At 36.9% G+C, this 16371-nt stretch overlaps 1 protein-coding gene across 5 annotated transcripts in view; it reads right to left on the reverse strand.

The window, feature by feature from the left end:
• SMOC2 (SPARC related modular calcium binding 2) overlaps window positions 1-16371 on the reverse strand; it is a 139627-nt gene that overhangs the window by 80898 nt on the left and 42358 nt on the right. For all 5 annotated transcript variants that reach the window (XM_064648907.1, XM_064648906.1, XM_064648905.1 and 2 more), the window contains exons 2-4: window positions 15237-15408; window positions 2681-2787; window positions 1498-1597 (exon numbers count right to left, since the gene is read on the reverse strand). In XM_064648907.1, coding sequence (XP_064504977.1) covers window positions 1498-1597; window positions 2681-2787; window positions 15237-15408 — 379 coding nt within the window. The remainder of the gene's footprint in view (window positions 1-1497; window positions 1598-2680; window positions 2788-15236; window positions 15409-16371) is intronic.

Below are 16371 nucleotides of genomic sequence, written 5' to 3' on the forward strand. Positions count from 1 at the left end.
GCTTTACCCTAGCTATAGAATCAAAGAATTATAGAATAGTTTGGAAGAGACTTTAAAGCTTATTTCTTTCCAGCCTCCCTGCCATGGGCAGGGATGCCTTCCATTACAGCAGGTTTCTTGGAGCCCCATCCAACCTGGCCTTGAACATTTCCAGGATTGGGGCATCCACAACTAAAGAAGACATATCCATGTGTCTTCTGAAGATGCAAACCAGTCATAAGCAAAAATTACACTAAAATGAATGCGCATTTACCTCTATTTTAAGGTTTCTGAAAATTTTATATTATTTTTCACAATTGACTATCATTCCACAGTGACTTTTCAGACTGGATCAAAAGGAATATTCTGAAGAGTATTCTTTCAGGCAAAATGCATGGAAGATTCAGCAAGTCATTTAAACAAGAAAGACCTTAAAAGTGAAATTAACATTTTATAAACTTTATTGAAACTTTCTCAATGGTCTCTACCTTCCTCCATCTATTTATTAAAAACCTCAATGAATGATTGAAGTAGATCAGGCCAAATGAATTCCCTCAAAGGCCCCAATCCGCTCTCTTTTTCAGTGCCATTCAAATTACAGGATTGACTTTTTAAAGCTATTTCTCTGGCCTTCTGACAGAGAATGGTGCTGCAGCACAAACAGTAATGCAATAGATAGAGAGCAAATATTTGTAGAGTTATTTTTGTGCAATTCTGTCAATCTCAAGAGAGGTCAACAGCAATTCTGACAACTGTTCATACTCTTGGGATTTATATTTATTTTCAATTTTAACGAAATAGGGTCAGAAACAAATCCCTAAAAGACTGAACCTGTTAATTGTCCTGAGGAAAGACAAAAGGCAGCACTCAAGGCAGGGTTTTCATTATGCATTCGTAAGACAGTGATTTCATTATGTTCTTAATGCTTTTTTTTGTTATTGTTCTAATTTCTCCTCTGGATTTGGTCATTCATGGAATCTGTTGTAGGAGTTCTTTCACTGGGCTTTGCTACAAACACATATTCCCACTCTGTATTTTTTGTTGGCATGGGTTTTTTTCCTGTACTCTAAATATCTGAAAAAGGCAAATTCCTCTGAAATTTTTTTGCAATGAGTTTATGTGCAAGAGAGTTTCAACGTAAAGTACTATATCCATAAGTCAGTTGCATGATTTCATATATGGACACATAAATATGGTACAAATAACCACTGCAGAAAAACCCTTCAATAGCTAGATTAAAGTACAAATAAAGTAGAGGGATGTCAAAATCATAGGGAGGTTTAGGGTGATGGTGACCTTAGATTTCATGCAGGTCTATATGAAAAGCCAGACCAACTTTCTCAGAGCCTCATCCAGCTGAATTTTGCCACTAGGGATGGGCCATTCACCAGCACCTGTTTCTGTGCTTAACCACTCTTCCAATGAAGAATTCTTTTCCTTAAGTCTAGTAAGATGCTACAGATAAACTCTGCTATTCATGACACACTGTCATATCCTGGCCAGCCAAACAAGATTTACCTGGGCAGCGGGGAGTTTTGTGGGCCACAGCAGTACCACTGATAGGACGACCATTGGGAGTGACACACCAGCAGTATCCAGTGTAACTATGGCACTGAACCTGTCAGAAACAACATGAACCACGTGCAGCTCGTCAGAAATCCCACAGCAATCACACCTGTGAGTAAAAAAGACTAATCCAGCAAACTATATTGACAAAACCTAAAAGAGGAAACCAAATTGGACCTAATCGCAGTCCTACATATGGTTTTTTAGCATACAGCATATTTCAAGCAAAGTGTGGTAGGTCCTTCAGAATCAAATTGAAGAGAAAACTATTGAAACATGTGGTTGTTTACACCCTATCTTAAATCAGTGAGGTGCAGGTGTTATAAAGACCTCACAGGGAAGTTTCTCAAGGGACACAAAAACTGTTCCTGAAACAAGCAATCTTGAGGTTTTTTCCACATAAAGAACATATTGTTCCACCCACTGAAGGAGCATGACAGAGTTCTTCTGCCAGCATTATTCATGTCTCAAGCTGTCAGAAAGGAAACTCTTGGAATTCCACTTAGAAATCAATTGCATTATATTTCCTAAGGGCCAACATCACTTCCCTCATCATCTTCTGCACAAATCCACAACTGAAATGCAGTACAGAGGTGGCAGAAGGTGATCTTAACTGGACTACGTATCACAGGCTAAGCTTCTAACTGTGTCCCTTCTGAATTCCATGATCTAAGCTAAGTAAATTAGTCTCAGAACATGTGCTTGGAAAGAAATTCAGTTGAGAATAGGGAAGAATCTTGTATGATTCATGCTTTAGCACTAAGACATGTACTCTGGTCGCAAGATTTCTGGTTCAAATCAGGAACAGATCAGAAATTCCAAGTATTTTCCCATCTAATCTGTATTCAGGGGGCTGCAAGAATGACTCAGTTGCCTCATCCTAGAAGAACAGGGAAGGTATTACACAAACAATAGTAATGTTTGGCTCTTTTGCTGGCCAAGTCTGAAAAAAAGAACAAGGACTCTGCACATAACATGGATTTTCTTTCAATTTTTTTGATGTCAGTGTTAGCACAAATTACATTTAAATTGAAATTACATTTCTCGTCATTGTATTTGTCTCTTCTTTACCCTTTTCAAACACACATATTCTGACTTTACAGCCATGCAAGATACTAAATGAAAAATTTTCAACCTGACTATATGTGCCATCATCATTGCATTCTGGGATAAACACTTGTTGAAATTCTTTACGAGCTTGTTCCTGCGTATACTTCCTCTCAGCCACACATCTGGAAACATCTAAAGAAAAGAAAAAGACAAGTCAGTTGAATGATGCAATATGAAGAAAAGATGGCTGACCATCTATATTCTGAAAAAGGAAGAGGGCTAAGAGATTCATGTAAAGAGAAACAGAATTTTAATCAGGGAAAATGTACCAACACTTGCATTGTTTTTAGGGAAGAAAACCAGTGAAGGATAATAATTTCTGGACAGAAATCCATAATTGGGAAACGAAATGGAGAAATCTCTAGAGATATAACCTTTCAGTTCTAAATGCTGCCGAAGAGCAGAAACCCAAACAGGGTTTCTCCTCTCAATTTAACACAGCAATAGCTGCCACATTGCACCCATTGCACAATATTCTTTCAGAGCTGATGGCAGCACCAGCTTTCTGGTGGTTCAGGAAAGGCAAAGGAGGCAGCAAGAGCATAGCTTCCTTGTACTTCCTACTGAGAATTTTCACACTGCTTACTACAGTTAGGCAGCAACCTCACCTATGACTACAGATGTCCCTACCAAACTGGCAAAAAAAAAATAAATTATACTGTAGCACACAGGGACATTTTGGGATGGTGATTCAATAATAATTTTGGACATGATTAATTCATAATATGCTAAAATTTGATGATTTAAACATGGCTCAAGTCAAGTCTAACACATGGTCCTTTTTTGTCCACTATGTGATTTCTTGCACCATTTCCTTCATTACCTGGTACTGGTACCCAAGACAAGTTAGCAAACCAGCCAGATTTAATTCAGTGGGGTTTCTATTGTCTAATAAATTATATTGTCTATTACATGTACTTTATTTCAATTAGGCAGCCAAGGGCTGAAAAAGACACATAACATAAGCTTTTGTATCTTTTTTATGTTTAAAGACACTACAAATTTTAGCATGTTGCTGACGCAGAATCAGAACTGCTGATGCAAAATTGCTTGAGCTAAGCAATTTCAGGAAAAATGAGAATAGTAAGTGAGCTTAAGGTAGTATTAATGATTTCAAGATGTGACTGTAACATCCAAATTAGAATGATCTCAAACATACAAGCAGAGAAATTTGCTGCTTCTGATGCTTGTTTTGTTTAAAGTCTGTTTGACAGAAACTATCCAGTGAATATCTGTGAGACAGGAGTATTGGGGTGATTCGTTAATGCTTATCAAGTTCTTTGAATGCACAGGGACAGTCTTTCTAGTCTATGCAAGATGCACATTGAAGAGAATCTGAACAGTGAGGCAACAACACTTGACAGGGTTTTGGCATTCCCAGGAGCACACAGCTGAGCCAGCTAAATTCTCATCCCCCAAGCACCCTCTCTGTGCCGGTATGATCCAGACGTACATTCACAGAACCAGCACAGAAACTTGTTGGAACAGCAGAGATGTTTTTTACAGGATAAATCCTTCACTGGTCATCTCTACTAACTTTTGACAACTCACCTGGTAACATTAGCATTAAAAAATCCCTTCAAGTCATAGGCAATCTGGTGTGGAAGTGTAGCATAATGAGGAAAGAAACTGGTCCTCAGCATTTACATTCTGAAAACAAAATTGGGGCCCCTTAATTCTAATCTTCATATTTCCCTCCTAGTCTCGGATTCATGTGCTTTACTTCTGTGCATTACTTTACTCTTCTAACAGGAGCATTAGAGAGTTCATGTTGGTAATACACCCAAAATACAAATTGTTTCATTTTGAAAAAATGAAAAACTATATTTCAGTTTTAGCATTTAGTTTAATTGTATTATGCTCTTTCAGGAGGGATGCTCACAGAGATGCAATGATACCTAAAATGATCAGAAAACTTCAAGCGTCCAGAAATGTGAGAAAGAAAAATAAGGAGGAACTGAATTAACTTGTACTCTGGCACTTTAATAGCTTGTTTCATCAGGGGAAAAGTACAGCCAATGTACTGTGCAGCTCAGGTAAAGTCTGTTAATGTGTTCACTGCCGAAGTTTTTTGGGTAAAAAAAAAGAAACATTTTATGCAAGGTTTGGTGTCGTAAGCCTTCTTCTGAGCATGGTTTGGTTATACAGTACTTAATAACATGTGGTTTTAATGTAGCTAGTATTTTAACTGAAAATAAATCACTCCTTCGTTGGACCTCTGTCCTCGTTTTTCTAGAATGACATGTGGTTTAAATGTCTAAAAGGAAAAGTGATATAAATTCCATCACATAAGGTCTCTGGTACAGTACCAGCAGGATTGTAAATTATCTCCAACATTTGAATTATCATGAAAACATGCCAAGGAGAAAGAGAAGTTCTCCAAAACTGTCCACAAACTTGTTCCTAAACAGCCCGATGCTCTAAAGGCCTCCTATTCATGGATGATCTAATATGCTTTAAAATCAACAATTACCAAATTTATTGGAATATAAAATTCACATTTGAAGTCTTACTTTGTATTTTATAACCATGGAAACATTTTAAAGCTGTTGGGCATTATTATACTTCAGTATGCTGAAAAAAAAACCATGAGGAAAATCTCTTATCAAGTTAAGCATCTGATACTGTGTAAAGTCAAAATATTATTTCCAGTTCCATTTTTTATTTTACCAAGATATTACCACAGGAGAATAACTATGGCACAGAAATGAGACCCAAACCTGATAGAGGAAATGTATTAGGGTGATTAAGATAAAAAGAAGACATATATAAACATTGATACTCAAAATATTAATGACCAATTAAATTATTAATTCAGAGGAGCTAAATCCCTTCCAAATAAAATAAATCACTGAAGACAAAAGAAGTTATAATATTTTTTGTAACAAATTTTTAAGATTACACCATCTGAGCATCTGTCTCTGTGTCCTGGTTGCAATATCTTCAAAATCTACTGTATAATTACAGACAATTTTTCCAAAGAAAAAGAATTCAAGATGTTTAAGGACTAGACAGTTATATAAATAAGAGCTGAAAAAGGATGAGTAAATAAATTTGTGACATGCCTGGGAGAAAAGCTGAAACATAAGCTCACATCAAAATACCAGAAAAGAGATAGCTGTAGGGAAATCTTGTAGCTCTTAACACACCTAAGTCATGGTCAAGATCCTAATCCATAGGGAAACAAACCTTTCACATGGCCATTGCTCGTGATCATTCAGCAAAGCCAAATCTGGGATTTGTTGTGCAAAGTCGTTTGAGGGCACCCAGATAATTCTTGTCTACAGGGCCCTCTGTGCACCTTGCGGTAGTCTAACTAATGAAGATGACTCACATGAATCTCAAATTAGTAGGATGAGTGTAGGCTTATATGGTTTGTCAGATTGGGATTTATATAAATAAATAAATATACATATATATAGACATCTAAGGGGATACCAGAAAACTCTCTCACATATGAATTCAACTTCGCTCTTTATCTAGAACAGGAATCATTCAGATCAATTCAGAAAATGAAGACTGAGAATGAAAAATGGTAGGATTTACCTGGTACCTCTGTGCTGATTAATCAGCCCACAGATTTTGATTTTTCATCATGGACCCTGACCAAAACAGGCGAAACTCTTTTGAGATGAGCAATGTCCCTCTGGTAAGAACCTGTGAGTAGAGGGAACTCCAAGGCTGCAAGGTGTTGGAAGGTTGACAAGCACTGCGCAATGCTATAAACGTATTTTTTTTCAAATCTGTTTTTGTTTAAATCTTTGGAACTGTCTAGTGGAAAAATAAGGGCCTTGAATCTGTTACTAGAATTCCCACTTTATTTCACTCCCTAGCTAAAGTATTAAATAAGGGAGCTAGTAGGCTCAAGCTGGAATCTGGTCCATGATCTTGAGAAAAGGCCATTAAGTCCTAAGACCTGTTAAAAGCTGGCTGAAATGAGGCCTTATTTGCTTATAGTCATACAATGTGAAGAACTAATTTTGAAGATATGTATGTCCAGCTGTAATTTTGAATTATGGCAACTCAGTGAGACTTTATCCTCTAAACTCCAGGTAAATGGGTTTTTACATCCCAGAACATTGTGGGGAACCTTGTGGAAAAAAAACAAACCAAAACCAAAATAAACAAAAAAACCCCTCTCATGGCATAGAAATTGAGCAAGAATTTTACCTTAAATCAGCTCTCCGGGAAGGTATTAGCTGTCAGACTGGTTGGTACAAAGCTCAGTGCATTGAAACACAATCTGCTGGTTAATGTGTTGATTGTACCCTCTGTGACTTAGCACCAGGACTGCAAAGGCAGCCAAAGGTTTGATAAGACAAACACATCTTGGGGTGTATAACTGAAGACAAAAATAGTTGTATGGGAGTGGACAGAAACACAGAGCTGAGGAGAGTACAGAGTTATAGCTGTTTGGGCAGGTCTTTCTGAATTGCCCTGGTGACAATTTTGGCTTCCAGGGCAGACCACTGAAGAGAAAGCACAAGCAAAATATAAAGACATCTTAATTTTGTGCTAAGATTCTATATGCAACAAGGAAGACTTTCACCTATGAAGTGAAGTGAATGCTGGTACATTACTGCAGAATCTTCCCAAGATAGCACTGAAGTCAATAGGAAATTTTGGAAACAGAATTAATCTCACAAATAGCACCAGACTGACTTGGAACCAATCTCATTTTATTGGTAGTATTTCCAACAGTACAGCACCAAAAACACTGAGCTTCGGGGAAAAAACATCCATCAAATTCAACTCTGCTGGCTAATCCTTGAATAATATATCATACAGAGAGAAGTTTATTACTGCAAAGTAGAAGTTTATCTTTAAAACAATGACACAAACTCATCAAAGGTGTAAGCACCATCTCTAAAGTGACATTCGATACTACTGAATTTATGGCAATTTTGGGGCTCTACAGGGAGATCTAACCCAGATTCTCTCTGGGAAAATAAACAGCTTGCCAAAAGAATGGATAAATCTCCTGCAAGAGTTTCAGTTTAGTTCATCTGGTATTTCTTGGTTTGCTATGTATCTCAGTAAGAATAAAAGTACCTTTCTCAGTCTCAATTCATGGAGCAAACTTTGTTTGCTTCCAAAGAGCAAAGTGTGTGACATGACCTTGCTATGTATTTATGCATAAAATGCACTTCACAGTTTAGTATTTTATTATAGATGAAATATTCTGCTGAACAGATAAGAAATATTTATTACTTTGTAAATATTACATATAAACTGGTTAACTTATTCATTTGACGAAAAAGTTCCCTTGACAGCTTTCTACAGACACTCAAAAGTTCCTACGCTAAAGAGAAAGCTTTTCTAAAGTCACATTGATGTGAACAAGCAGACCTTGTATAGACAGACATAATCCACAAGCTTCTCCCTATTTCTCTGTATGTTTCCCTTGTTGCACCTCGATTACGCCAGAACACCTTTATACACTTACTTGTCCTTAAACTTTGAAACATGAAGTGCAACAAGCTGTTTAAAGTTAGCTGTCCACCAGAGCACTTTACAGAATTGTCCTAACAATGAAACAGAATTCACTTCTACTTTTGTGCTTCTTTCCCACTGCTATACCCCTTTGCTAACTTGTAGTGATGTGACGTAAGTCAAATGGTCTTAATTTGTAGTTAATTTAGCACAAAGAAGTTTAATTCAGAACACAAGACACCATTTGGTTTATACAGCATACAGTACTCACAACACAATAATTTCCCAGGTCAATGTATATTCTGCAGAACTGATCATGTTTAAAAACAAAGCAGATAAATAGCTGTAGCCTCTAGTGATAGATAAATGGTGAAAGTGTCAGTTTTAAAGATGCAGAGATATTAGTCTCTTGGGTTGGAAAGGATGTCAGCACAGACATTTAGCCTGACAGAGCCATAAAACAAAGACTTGCTGCTTCGTGACAAGGGTTGGCCAACTCCTTCACTATTTATTTTTATTGCTGCTTTCTGGATTCGAACAAAACAGCAGAGTAATCTTAGCCTAAACTCTTCTCTATTGGCATCTAACAGACCCAAGCAGTGTGAGGTTTCTTTGTTGTTTTCTTTTTTTTTTTTCCCCCCCACATTTTGCAGCCACACAGCAATTTAGATAGCTAAGCTCTAAGATAAAATAAGGAATGCTGTGCTGGATTTCCTCTTGGCACACTATTTCTCTCAGTTTTCTCTCAGTCACATTTGGAGAGATACAGTCTGACTAGAACTGAATCAAATGCTTGCAAGAGAAACTAAAGTTACAGTTTTCTGATTTTTTGCATACCAAAGGCTACACCACACTTTCTGAGCAGAGTAGAGCAGAGATTTGCTAATAGCTTAGAGAAGTCTAATATGAGCCAGCTTACTAATTCTTTTACTGAAAGTCTGAGAAGGCTTGCAACTGTTGGTGGTTCCTAATCTTCAGTGCAGTATTGTTTTTTTAGCACTTTCTACTTCACTTCTTTTAAGAAGTTCCTTTTTATGTTATCTGAAACTTAAATGGAAAATACATGAGCAGAAATGAAAATTTCACAAAACAAAACAAAAAGATTCCTTTCTTACAATTGCAGTAGTGCATATTTGATTCTAACAAGCTACATTTTTTGTGCCCAAGAATGCTCTTATATGCCTTACTTCTGTCCTTACTTTTTATATGCCTTACTTAGCAAATTGTGCTCGGTGAAATATTATCCAGAAAAATTGAGTATTTTAAATTCCACTTGCTTTCAGAGAAACATAAATTTTAATTTTATTCACTGAGTTGTTGAATATTTTGTTTCTCAACAATTTTAGTACAGTAGCTTGACGTGTATGTAACAGCTTGACACACGATTTAAATGAAGACTCAAAACCAAAATGATGTTGGAGCTGATAAGTGTTTCTCTCATGATTGCCAGCATCACAGTCTGGAAACTTGCAGTCTTCATGCATACTAAACACAGTGTCTACAGTGAGAAAATATGCCTGAAAAAAAAAAACCAAACCCCAAAACCAGTACCACTTCTCAGTACATCTCTTTTCAATACTTTTTTTTCCAAAATAATAAAAAAAAACTGCATGACTCTTTTTTTTTTTTCCTCATAAACTATGAGAACAAAAAGAAAAGGGAGAGGAGAAAAAGGAGAGGTGAGAAGATATGAAGACATGTTCTGCTTTCAATCTGCAGACTGCGCAAGGTCTCAGTGTGTTCAGGATTATGTTTTAGAATGACACCTTGGCCCAGTCCAACTGTCACTCATTTCAGCTGGAAAAAGAACCAAACCTACTCATTACATTTTTCTCTCTCCAGACGAAACATCCTGGGAGCATATTCTGCCTCCTAAACACAACCCATAAGGTTGCCTTCCAGAGAGCAAGTGCACTGGCCAAGACAATGTCCCTGCCCACACACTGAGCTAAGGGACATTCTCAGGTACTGCAAGCAAATGCCAAGCTCACACCTGGTTGGCTCACAGGTAAACCAGAGCTGGATGGCAGAGTCCATGGGAATACTAGATAAGGTGTGCACTCGGAAGCCATGTCCAGAATTTACAACCCAATTCTTTAGCTAAAAGGCAACAGTAATGTTTCCCCAAATTATGCTTGGATTCATGAATTATGGGACCAAACTTAATTTGTGAGCTCAAAACAACTACTACCCAGCAATGCCTCCTTTCTCTTCACAAACAGAAAATCGTATCAGCATGTTTGTCCAAGGACAGAAAGGTACCCTAATTCAGATAATTTCAATTTGTTTAAGCATGTTCTTAATCCATTCATCAAATCATTGTACCCATAATTCAAATGGGTTAAACTTCTCACTATTTCTGAAAGCCCTACTTTAAAGAAACAAGTGCTGAGCATTTTTTTCTTTTAGGAAAACAAATAGTAAAATACCTATTTTATGAGAAATCTCACTCATATTTTGATGTGTTTCAGTTCTTTATGTGAACTGTGAGATTGTAGATAGTACCTTTCATTATGATAGCCCATAAAAGTACAGCATTTTTAAACAGTGAGGCTCTTTAACATACTATAAATGAATTAAACTACACACGAGCTATCTGAGGTTTCCAATGCAGAAAGGGGATCTACATAGTTATAGAATAACAATGACACTACTCTGTATGATGGCTTTCCTTAGTGTACTCACAAAGCAGTAAGTCACTGTTGGGGCCACCTCTGCAAATACTGAATACATACTCTGAGTGTCAGCCAGGCTAAATTCCAAACCCCTCAGAAATTAAATATCCCTGTGTAAAGCTCCTACATTGTCATTTTCAGTTGAAGCATTCTCGCTTTTTCTTTTGTATAGATAATGCAAAATTTTCATAACAATAGAAAATTCCTACAGTGATATAAGCAAATTATTTTTTTTTTACAGAGTTATTTTGAACAGTTAACAAAGAAAAAGAGGGGAAAAAATCCCAAATCCTTGTACAAATGCACAATGAAAAAGACCAAACTACTTGCTTCAAGTAGTCTTATCTATAGCAATTAGTGACATATTCAGCTTTATTTTGTAAAATAAAGAAGCAGATCTTCACTTAACAATGCCTTTCCCCTGCCTGCTAGGGAACACGATTTTAGCTGATGTTTCGTCCATTCCAGTTTCAATACAAGCACAGCCTTTTGGAGTAATCCATACTATGTTCCAAATCATGTAAAATCCCCCCAGCTACTGGCCCTACAGAAGAACATATTGATGGGCAACACTTCCTACTCATAAGGGCCAACTGCATCATTTGGGGTTTTTTTGTAGACATGACACTTCTGCATGGTTGGTCCTATTTTCAAGACTAAGGAACTTCAAGATGTACTTTTTGCATGCACTAACAAAGAATATCAAAGGATCTATTCTATAGGTTACAAAGCCTTCCTTTTGTGACATTCAGAGCTCTCCAGTCCCATCCTCACCAGCTGTAGTGGTAGGAATGAGTGCTAAAGGACTCTTCCCTGAGTTTATATTACTCATAGGAATAAATCCTCCTTAGCATGCATCAGGAGAGTCCAGTAAAGAGTACCTAGGCTCAGTTCTCAGGCTGAACAGTCTGAAGTCCCTGAAAGAAGGCACCTCTGTGCATGCTGTCTGCTGGTAACAGTCCTTCACCCATCTTTTTGCTGAGCCAGACAGATACAGTCCTCGGGAAAGCACTACCTGGCCAGGTCTCAAAGCACAACAGTGAGCACTCTACCACCTTACATGTGTGGGTGCTTCTACTGTGTTCTTGCACTGTTTAATTAATTTGTTAGACATAGTGCCTGTGTTTTTATGAGCAGTTTAATAGCAATCATATTGCTTTTCCACTTCTTGTATGTTTTGCTTCCTTGGCTATGCTGGTCCAGATATGGACTGTGAAGCATTTGTGTGTGCATGTAGTTGATCCCCATCACAGGTGATATTTTCACAGTCCACCTAACACAAATAGTATTTCTCAGCTGTCAACATACATTTATTTTTTAGATTCATAATCTTGTTGCACAGTAAACGTCTGTGTCGAGCAAGTGGCAAAACTCCAGAACTTCACAGTTAAATTTTTTTTGGAAAAATATCCAAAAATGTGTATACTCATCTACAGTGTACACAGATTTTTTGAGACCTTGGAAACTGCAAAAGCAAGCTAGAAATTTTGTAAGATTTTAACTTCTTATAGCATTTCCAAGCTTACCAATGGATTCCAGCATTGCCTGGAAGTGGAGTTAAAAAAAATAAATTACTAAACTAATGTCTGCAGAAAAAAACACTATCAGAACAGTCTATTTTGATGCTTTTTTGTCAAAGGTGAGTTTTTCAGAACTGAGTGGAAGGATTCACAGTTCATTCATTTTCAGGCTTGTTTAAACTGTTTTGATCTCTGCTATAGACATCAGGAACTAAAACAGAAGTGCAAGGGAAAAAATGGTTTAAATGCTACCAGTTTATTGTGATCTTTTAAGGTCTAGGATGTTAAAATTGTTTCCTTTGCAATGCTGAAGAATTACCGGGGCTGAGCACTGTTACTGTGAATGAAACTTGAATTAGAGGGGAAAGCAAGCACATATAAAGCAAACTATCCCTTTGTAATTTTGGTATTTAAGTAATCAAAACCAAACAGATGAGAAAAATGTTGAGAACAGGTGAGAAAGAGGAGAAAGAAGAGAAAGAGTCAATCTAAATTTGGCTTTCTAAGGAAAAAAGAAACAGAGAAAGCAGACACCAGTCTGGTGCCTGTTCAAACTTCCTTATGGATATAAAAACAAACCACAGTTCTGTATATATAAACAAGAAATGATGGACTCAAAATTATTCCAAAAGGTTGTCAACATAAACTGTCAAGGTCTTTAGATTTCTTTTGAATAGACTGAACTAAACAAAGAGCTAGACACCATATTTTCAACTAATTAAAATGGAACCTGGAAATATTTAATTTTCAGAGAAGATTTTTGTGAGCTTAATAATGATTTTTACCTCAAAAGAAGAAAGGAGGAGACAGATACAGATTTAAGACTGCCTTTTCTGAACAATACCGAATGAATATCAGACACCGAATTAAAGTTATGAGACCTATACCAGGAATAATCTCTTTTCTCCCTTCAGAACTTACTCATGCAAACGTGTGTTTCTTTCCCTTTTTCCTGCACTAGTAACCTCGAAATCTGCTTCAAAACCAATGCTTTATTGGGGACTTAGGGTGGGTGTCTGTTTTTTTAGGGGGACAGATGAACACTTCCAGCAGGATCTGCTTCCATTCCAACATGGAATGAAAGCAAATTCTGAAACCTTGAAAGTTGTTCTGAAATGAAATCATCACTTTTTGGTTAGCTCTACTAAAACAGCCCTCTGCTTTTTCATCAAGCATCACCTGCAAAAACAAATTTCCCCAGTCAAATGTAACTGGCTCAAAAGAGGTCTTAATCTGAGGATTTAGCTCTTTCAGAACCTTTGATGAGACTATCAGAAGTAGCTCTAGTAATGCTAAAACTGAAACTGCAGCTTGGCCAACAAATCATCTTTCTCTTCTCTAAAACTTGTTTTTACAGCTTGAAATACTTTTGATGATTGCAGCCATGGGTAGGAATAAAGATATTGGTCACTTCAAAATTTAAGACTGCTTTGACTGAATAAAAAATACCATGAAAATGTAGAATTAAAAGAAAATCAGTCTCGCTGATATTGACCAAGTATGTTATTGGCAAATATGTGCCTATTACCATGCAAAGGAAAAATATTTAAACATTAGGGTGATGTTTGTATTAATTTAATTGTAAGATTAAAAATATTTGATTGAGGAGAACACAATGAGTATTTGCTATTAACAATGCACTGCCTATGGTGTCTAATTCAAGTTCTACAATTGTACTGGCACTCTGTTCATTAATAATAAACAGCAAAAGAGCAGTTCTCCAAATTACAGTTACTGACTGCAGAAAAATTTGACTGCATCACTGAGGACACATTTAGTAGAGCAATTCACATCTTTATGAAAAAAAAAATCTTGCAGATAATATTTTCAATATGGTATAAAAAAATAAAGAAAAACTCTCAAAACTAATTTCCATAAAGATGTATAATGTTCTAATGTATAAAATGAACAAATACAAAGTGCACAATAATTCTCTCTGTCATTCATGAGTGTAATAAAAGCTTTGGCTCAGGTAGCTTCATTATGTTATCCTTGTTCACCAAAGTAAATAGATCCATCAGGTAATACAATGGTTTACTATGAAAGGGCTGAAGAATGAGGATACTATTTCATCTAGGCAGAAGATGAGACAGAATGTCTCTTTGAAGCAGTCTTGATGCTTCAGAGGTTTTCTGGAGCTAATGGAGAGAGATGATGTGGAAAATTGCCTCCTACAGGTTGAATTGGTGTGGTCTCTGGGGTTTTCCTCCCCCCCAGCCCCCACGTCCACACCCTGCCCCTCTCTTTAGACAGAGAGAAAGGGAAAGTAAATCTTTATGATCACTGCTATTATTACATTTTAGAAAGAAGATCATTGTGGTGGGAATCACCTTACACTTCAGTAAGGAAATGCATTCTCTAGCACCACGCTATTCTAAAAGTGAAATGATTTGACAACGGATATTTTGTAGGTTTGCATGTCATACAATTTCTCTAAACAGAGATCAGAAGTAAAAGAATGGATGATAGGAATGTAGGAATGGCCTGTGAGAGCTCTATGCATTACAAAGCTTTTTTTTCTCCTTCTTTTAATTGAAATCCCCTCACCACCACCCCCCTCTAAAGGATTGTAGTTTGGAAATGCAAGACTTAATTTGACTATCTCTAACTCAAAATACCAAAGTGCCGAAACCTTGCAAGATAACAATCTTAAGAGTTTCTCTGAGCTTGCCGGTAATATGGTCCAGAACAAGGACCTAACCATGTAGTTTCCTTAACAGTAACTTACTGTAGTATAAATGGGTGTGGGCGTCATAATTTTGATGAAGACTCAAGATTAATTTATCTTTCCATAGCGTAGTGTTATAGAAATAACAGGGTGGATTTCAACCTACTTGTTTTAGAAAAATCTTCAAGTCCAACACTCCTAGTCTTCAACACAAAGATATTTCCAAAAACAATTTTAGCGTCTATTATTTTTCATTATGATCAAGAGAAACTTTGATTTCCTCACCTTTGCAATTGCCTCGGTAGGCTATTTCCAGCTGAGGATCTTTGCATTTTGCTCGTTGAAATTCACACCGGGACAGAAAAGTTCTTCCATCAGATGCACAGAGCGATTTCTGAGGGGAACCTGCGCAGTCCAGGTTGCATTCTCTGTCTTTATCTTGGTCCACTCTCAAAAACTAGAAAAATAAAAAATTAATGCTGTAGGAATGCTATTCCCATGTGAAAACTGTTCTGTGATTTCCTTTCCCAGGGAAGACATAAATATTACCCAAAACTGAAAAGAAAGCTCTGCCTTTTTTAGTCTATTCAAATACTAGCTGATTCATTATATCTGGGGTTGTTCAGTTGCTGCTTTGAAATGGCAGTTACTGTAACATTTCCATAACATACATGAAATGCAGTATCACAATTAGGAAGTCTCTGAATCTCCTTCAATCAGTATTAAGCTCAAAACAACAACAACAAAAATGGTTATGGCAGAAACATTCTTCGTAACAAAAATGAGACAGCAATGGAAACTTGTCTACTTTATTAGATATGTATTAACTATTCTACAATAAAAACCTGAAAAGTCTGTTCTAAGACTCAAATAAGATTTAACATAAATACTCTCATTGTGAATTTCAATGCTCCTCTTTTTAGTTCTGCCTCAAAGCCACATTGAACCCAGCCTAACCGTTCATTTCTCCACCCCCAAGACTGCAGACAAGGCTTGTGAGTTTGGTATCATCCTTGGCACCGTGAAAAGCAGGAGCTCCTCACCCTGAAATATGCTGCCAGAAGAACTAATTGGTTCTGATGCCATTATGTGCCAGCCAAACACAAAGACAGACAAAAGCAAAGATAGTACTTTATCTTCTGAGCTCTTGAAAAGCAGGGATTAGGAAGAAGGTGAACTCAAGCAAGTCCTCAGATGAATTTCTCTATCCTTTTGCTTTTTCTGAACAAGTATGACATATAGCTACCAGGAGGCAATCATTCTCCTGAGCCTTAAAAGGTGCCCAAGAAAAGGTCTTCATCTAGCTTAAGCACTGTTTTCATTGGTGCTACTTTATCATCATAAACCTCAGACACAGAAAATTTTGAACTTCAGATAAGAAACTAAGACAAGTAGGTGGAAAATTTCAAGAAAAAAAAAA

This window comes from Pseudopipra pipra, chromosome 3 (assembly GCF_036250125.1).
Source record: "Pseudopipra pipra isolate bDixPip1 chromosome 3, bDixPip1.hap1, whole genome shotgun sequence".
In the NCBI taxonomy this organism is placed as follows: Eukaryota; Metazoa; Chordata; class Aves; order Passeriformes; family Pipridae; genus Pseudopipra; species Pseudopipra pipra.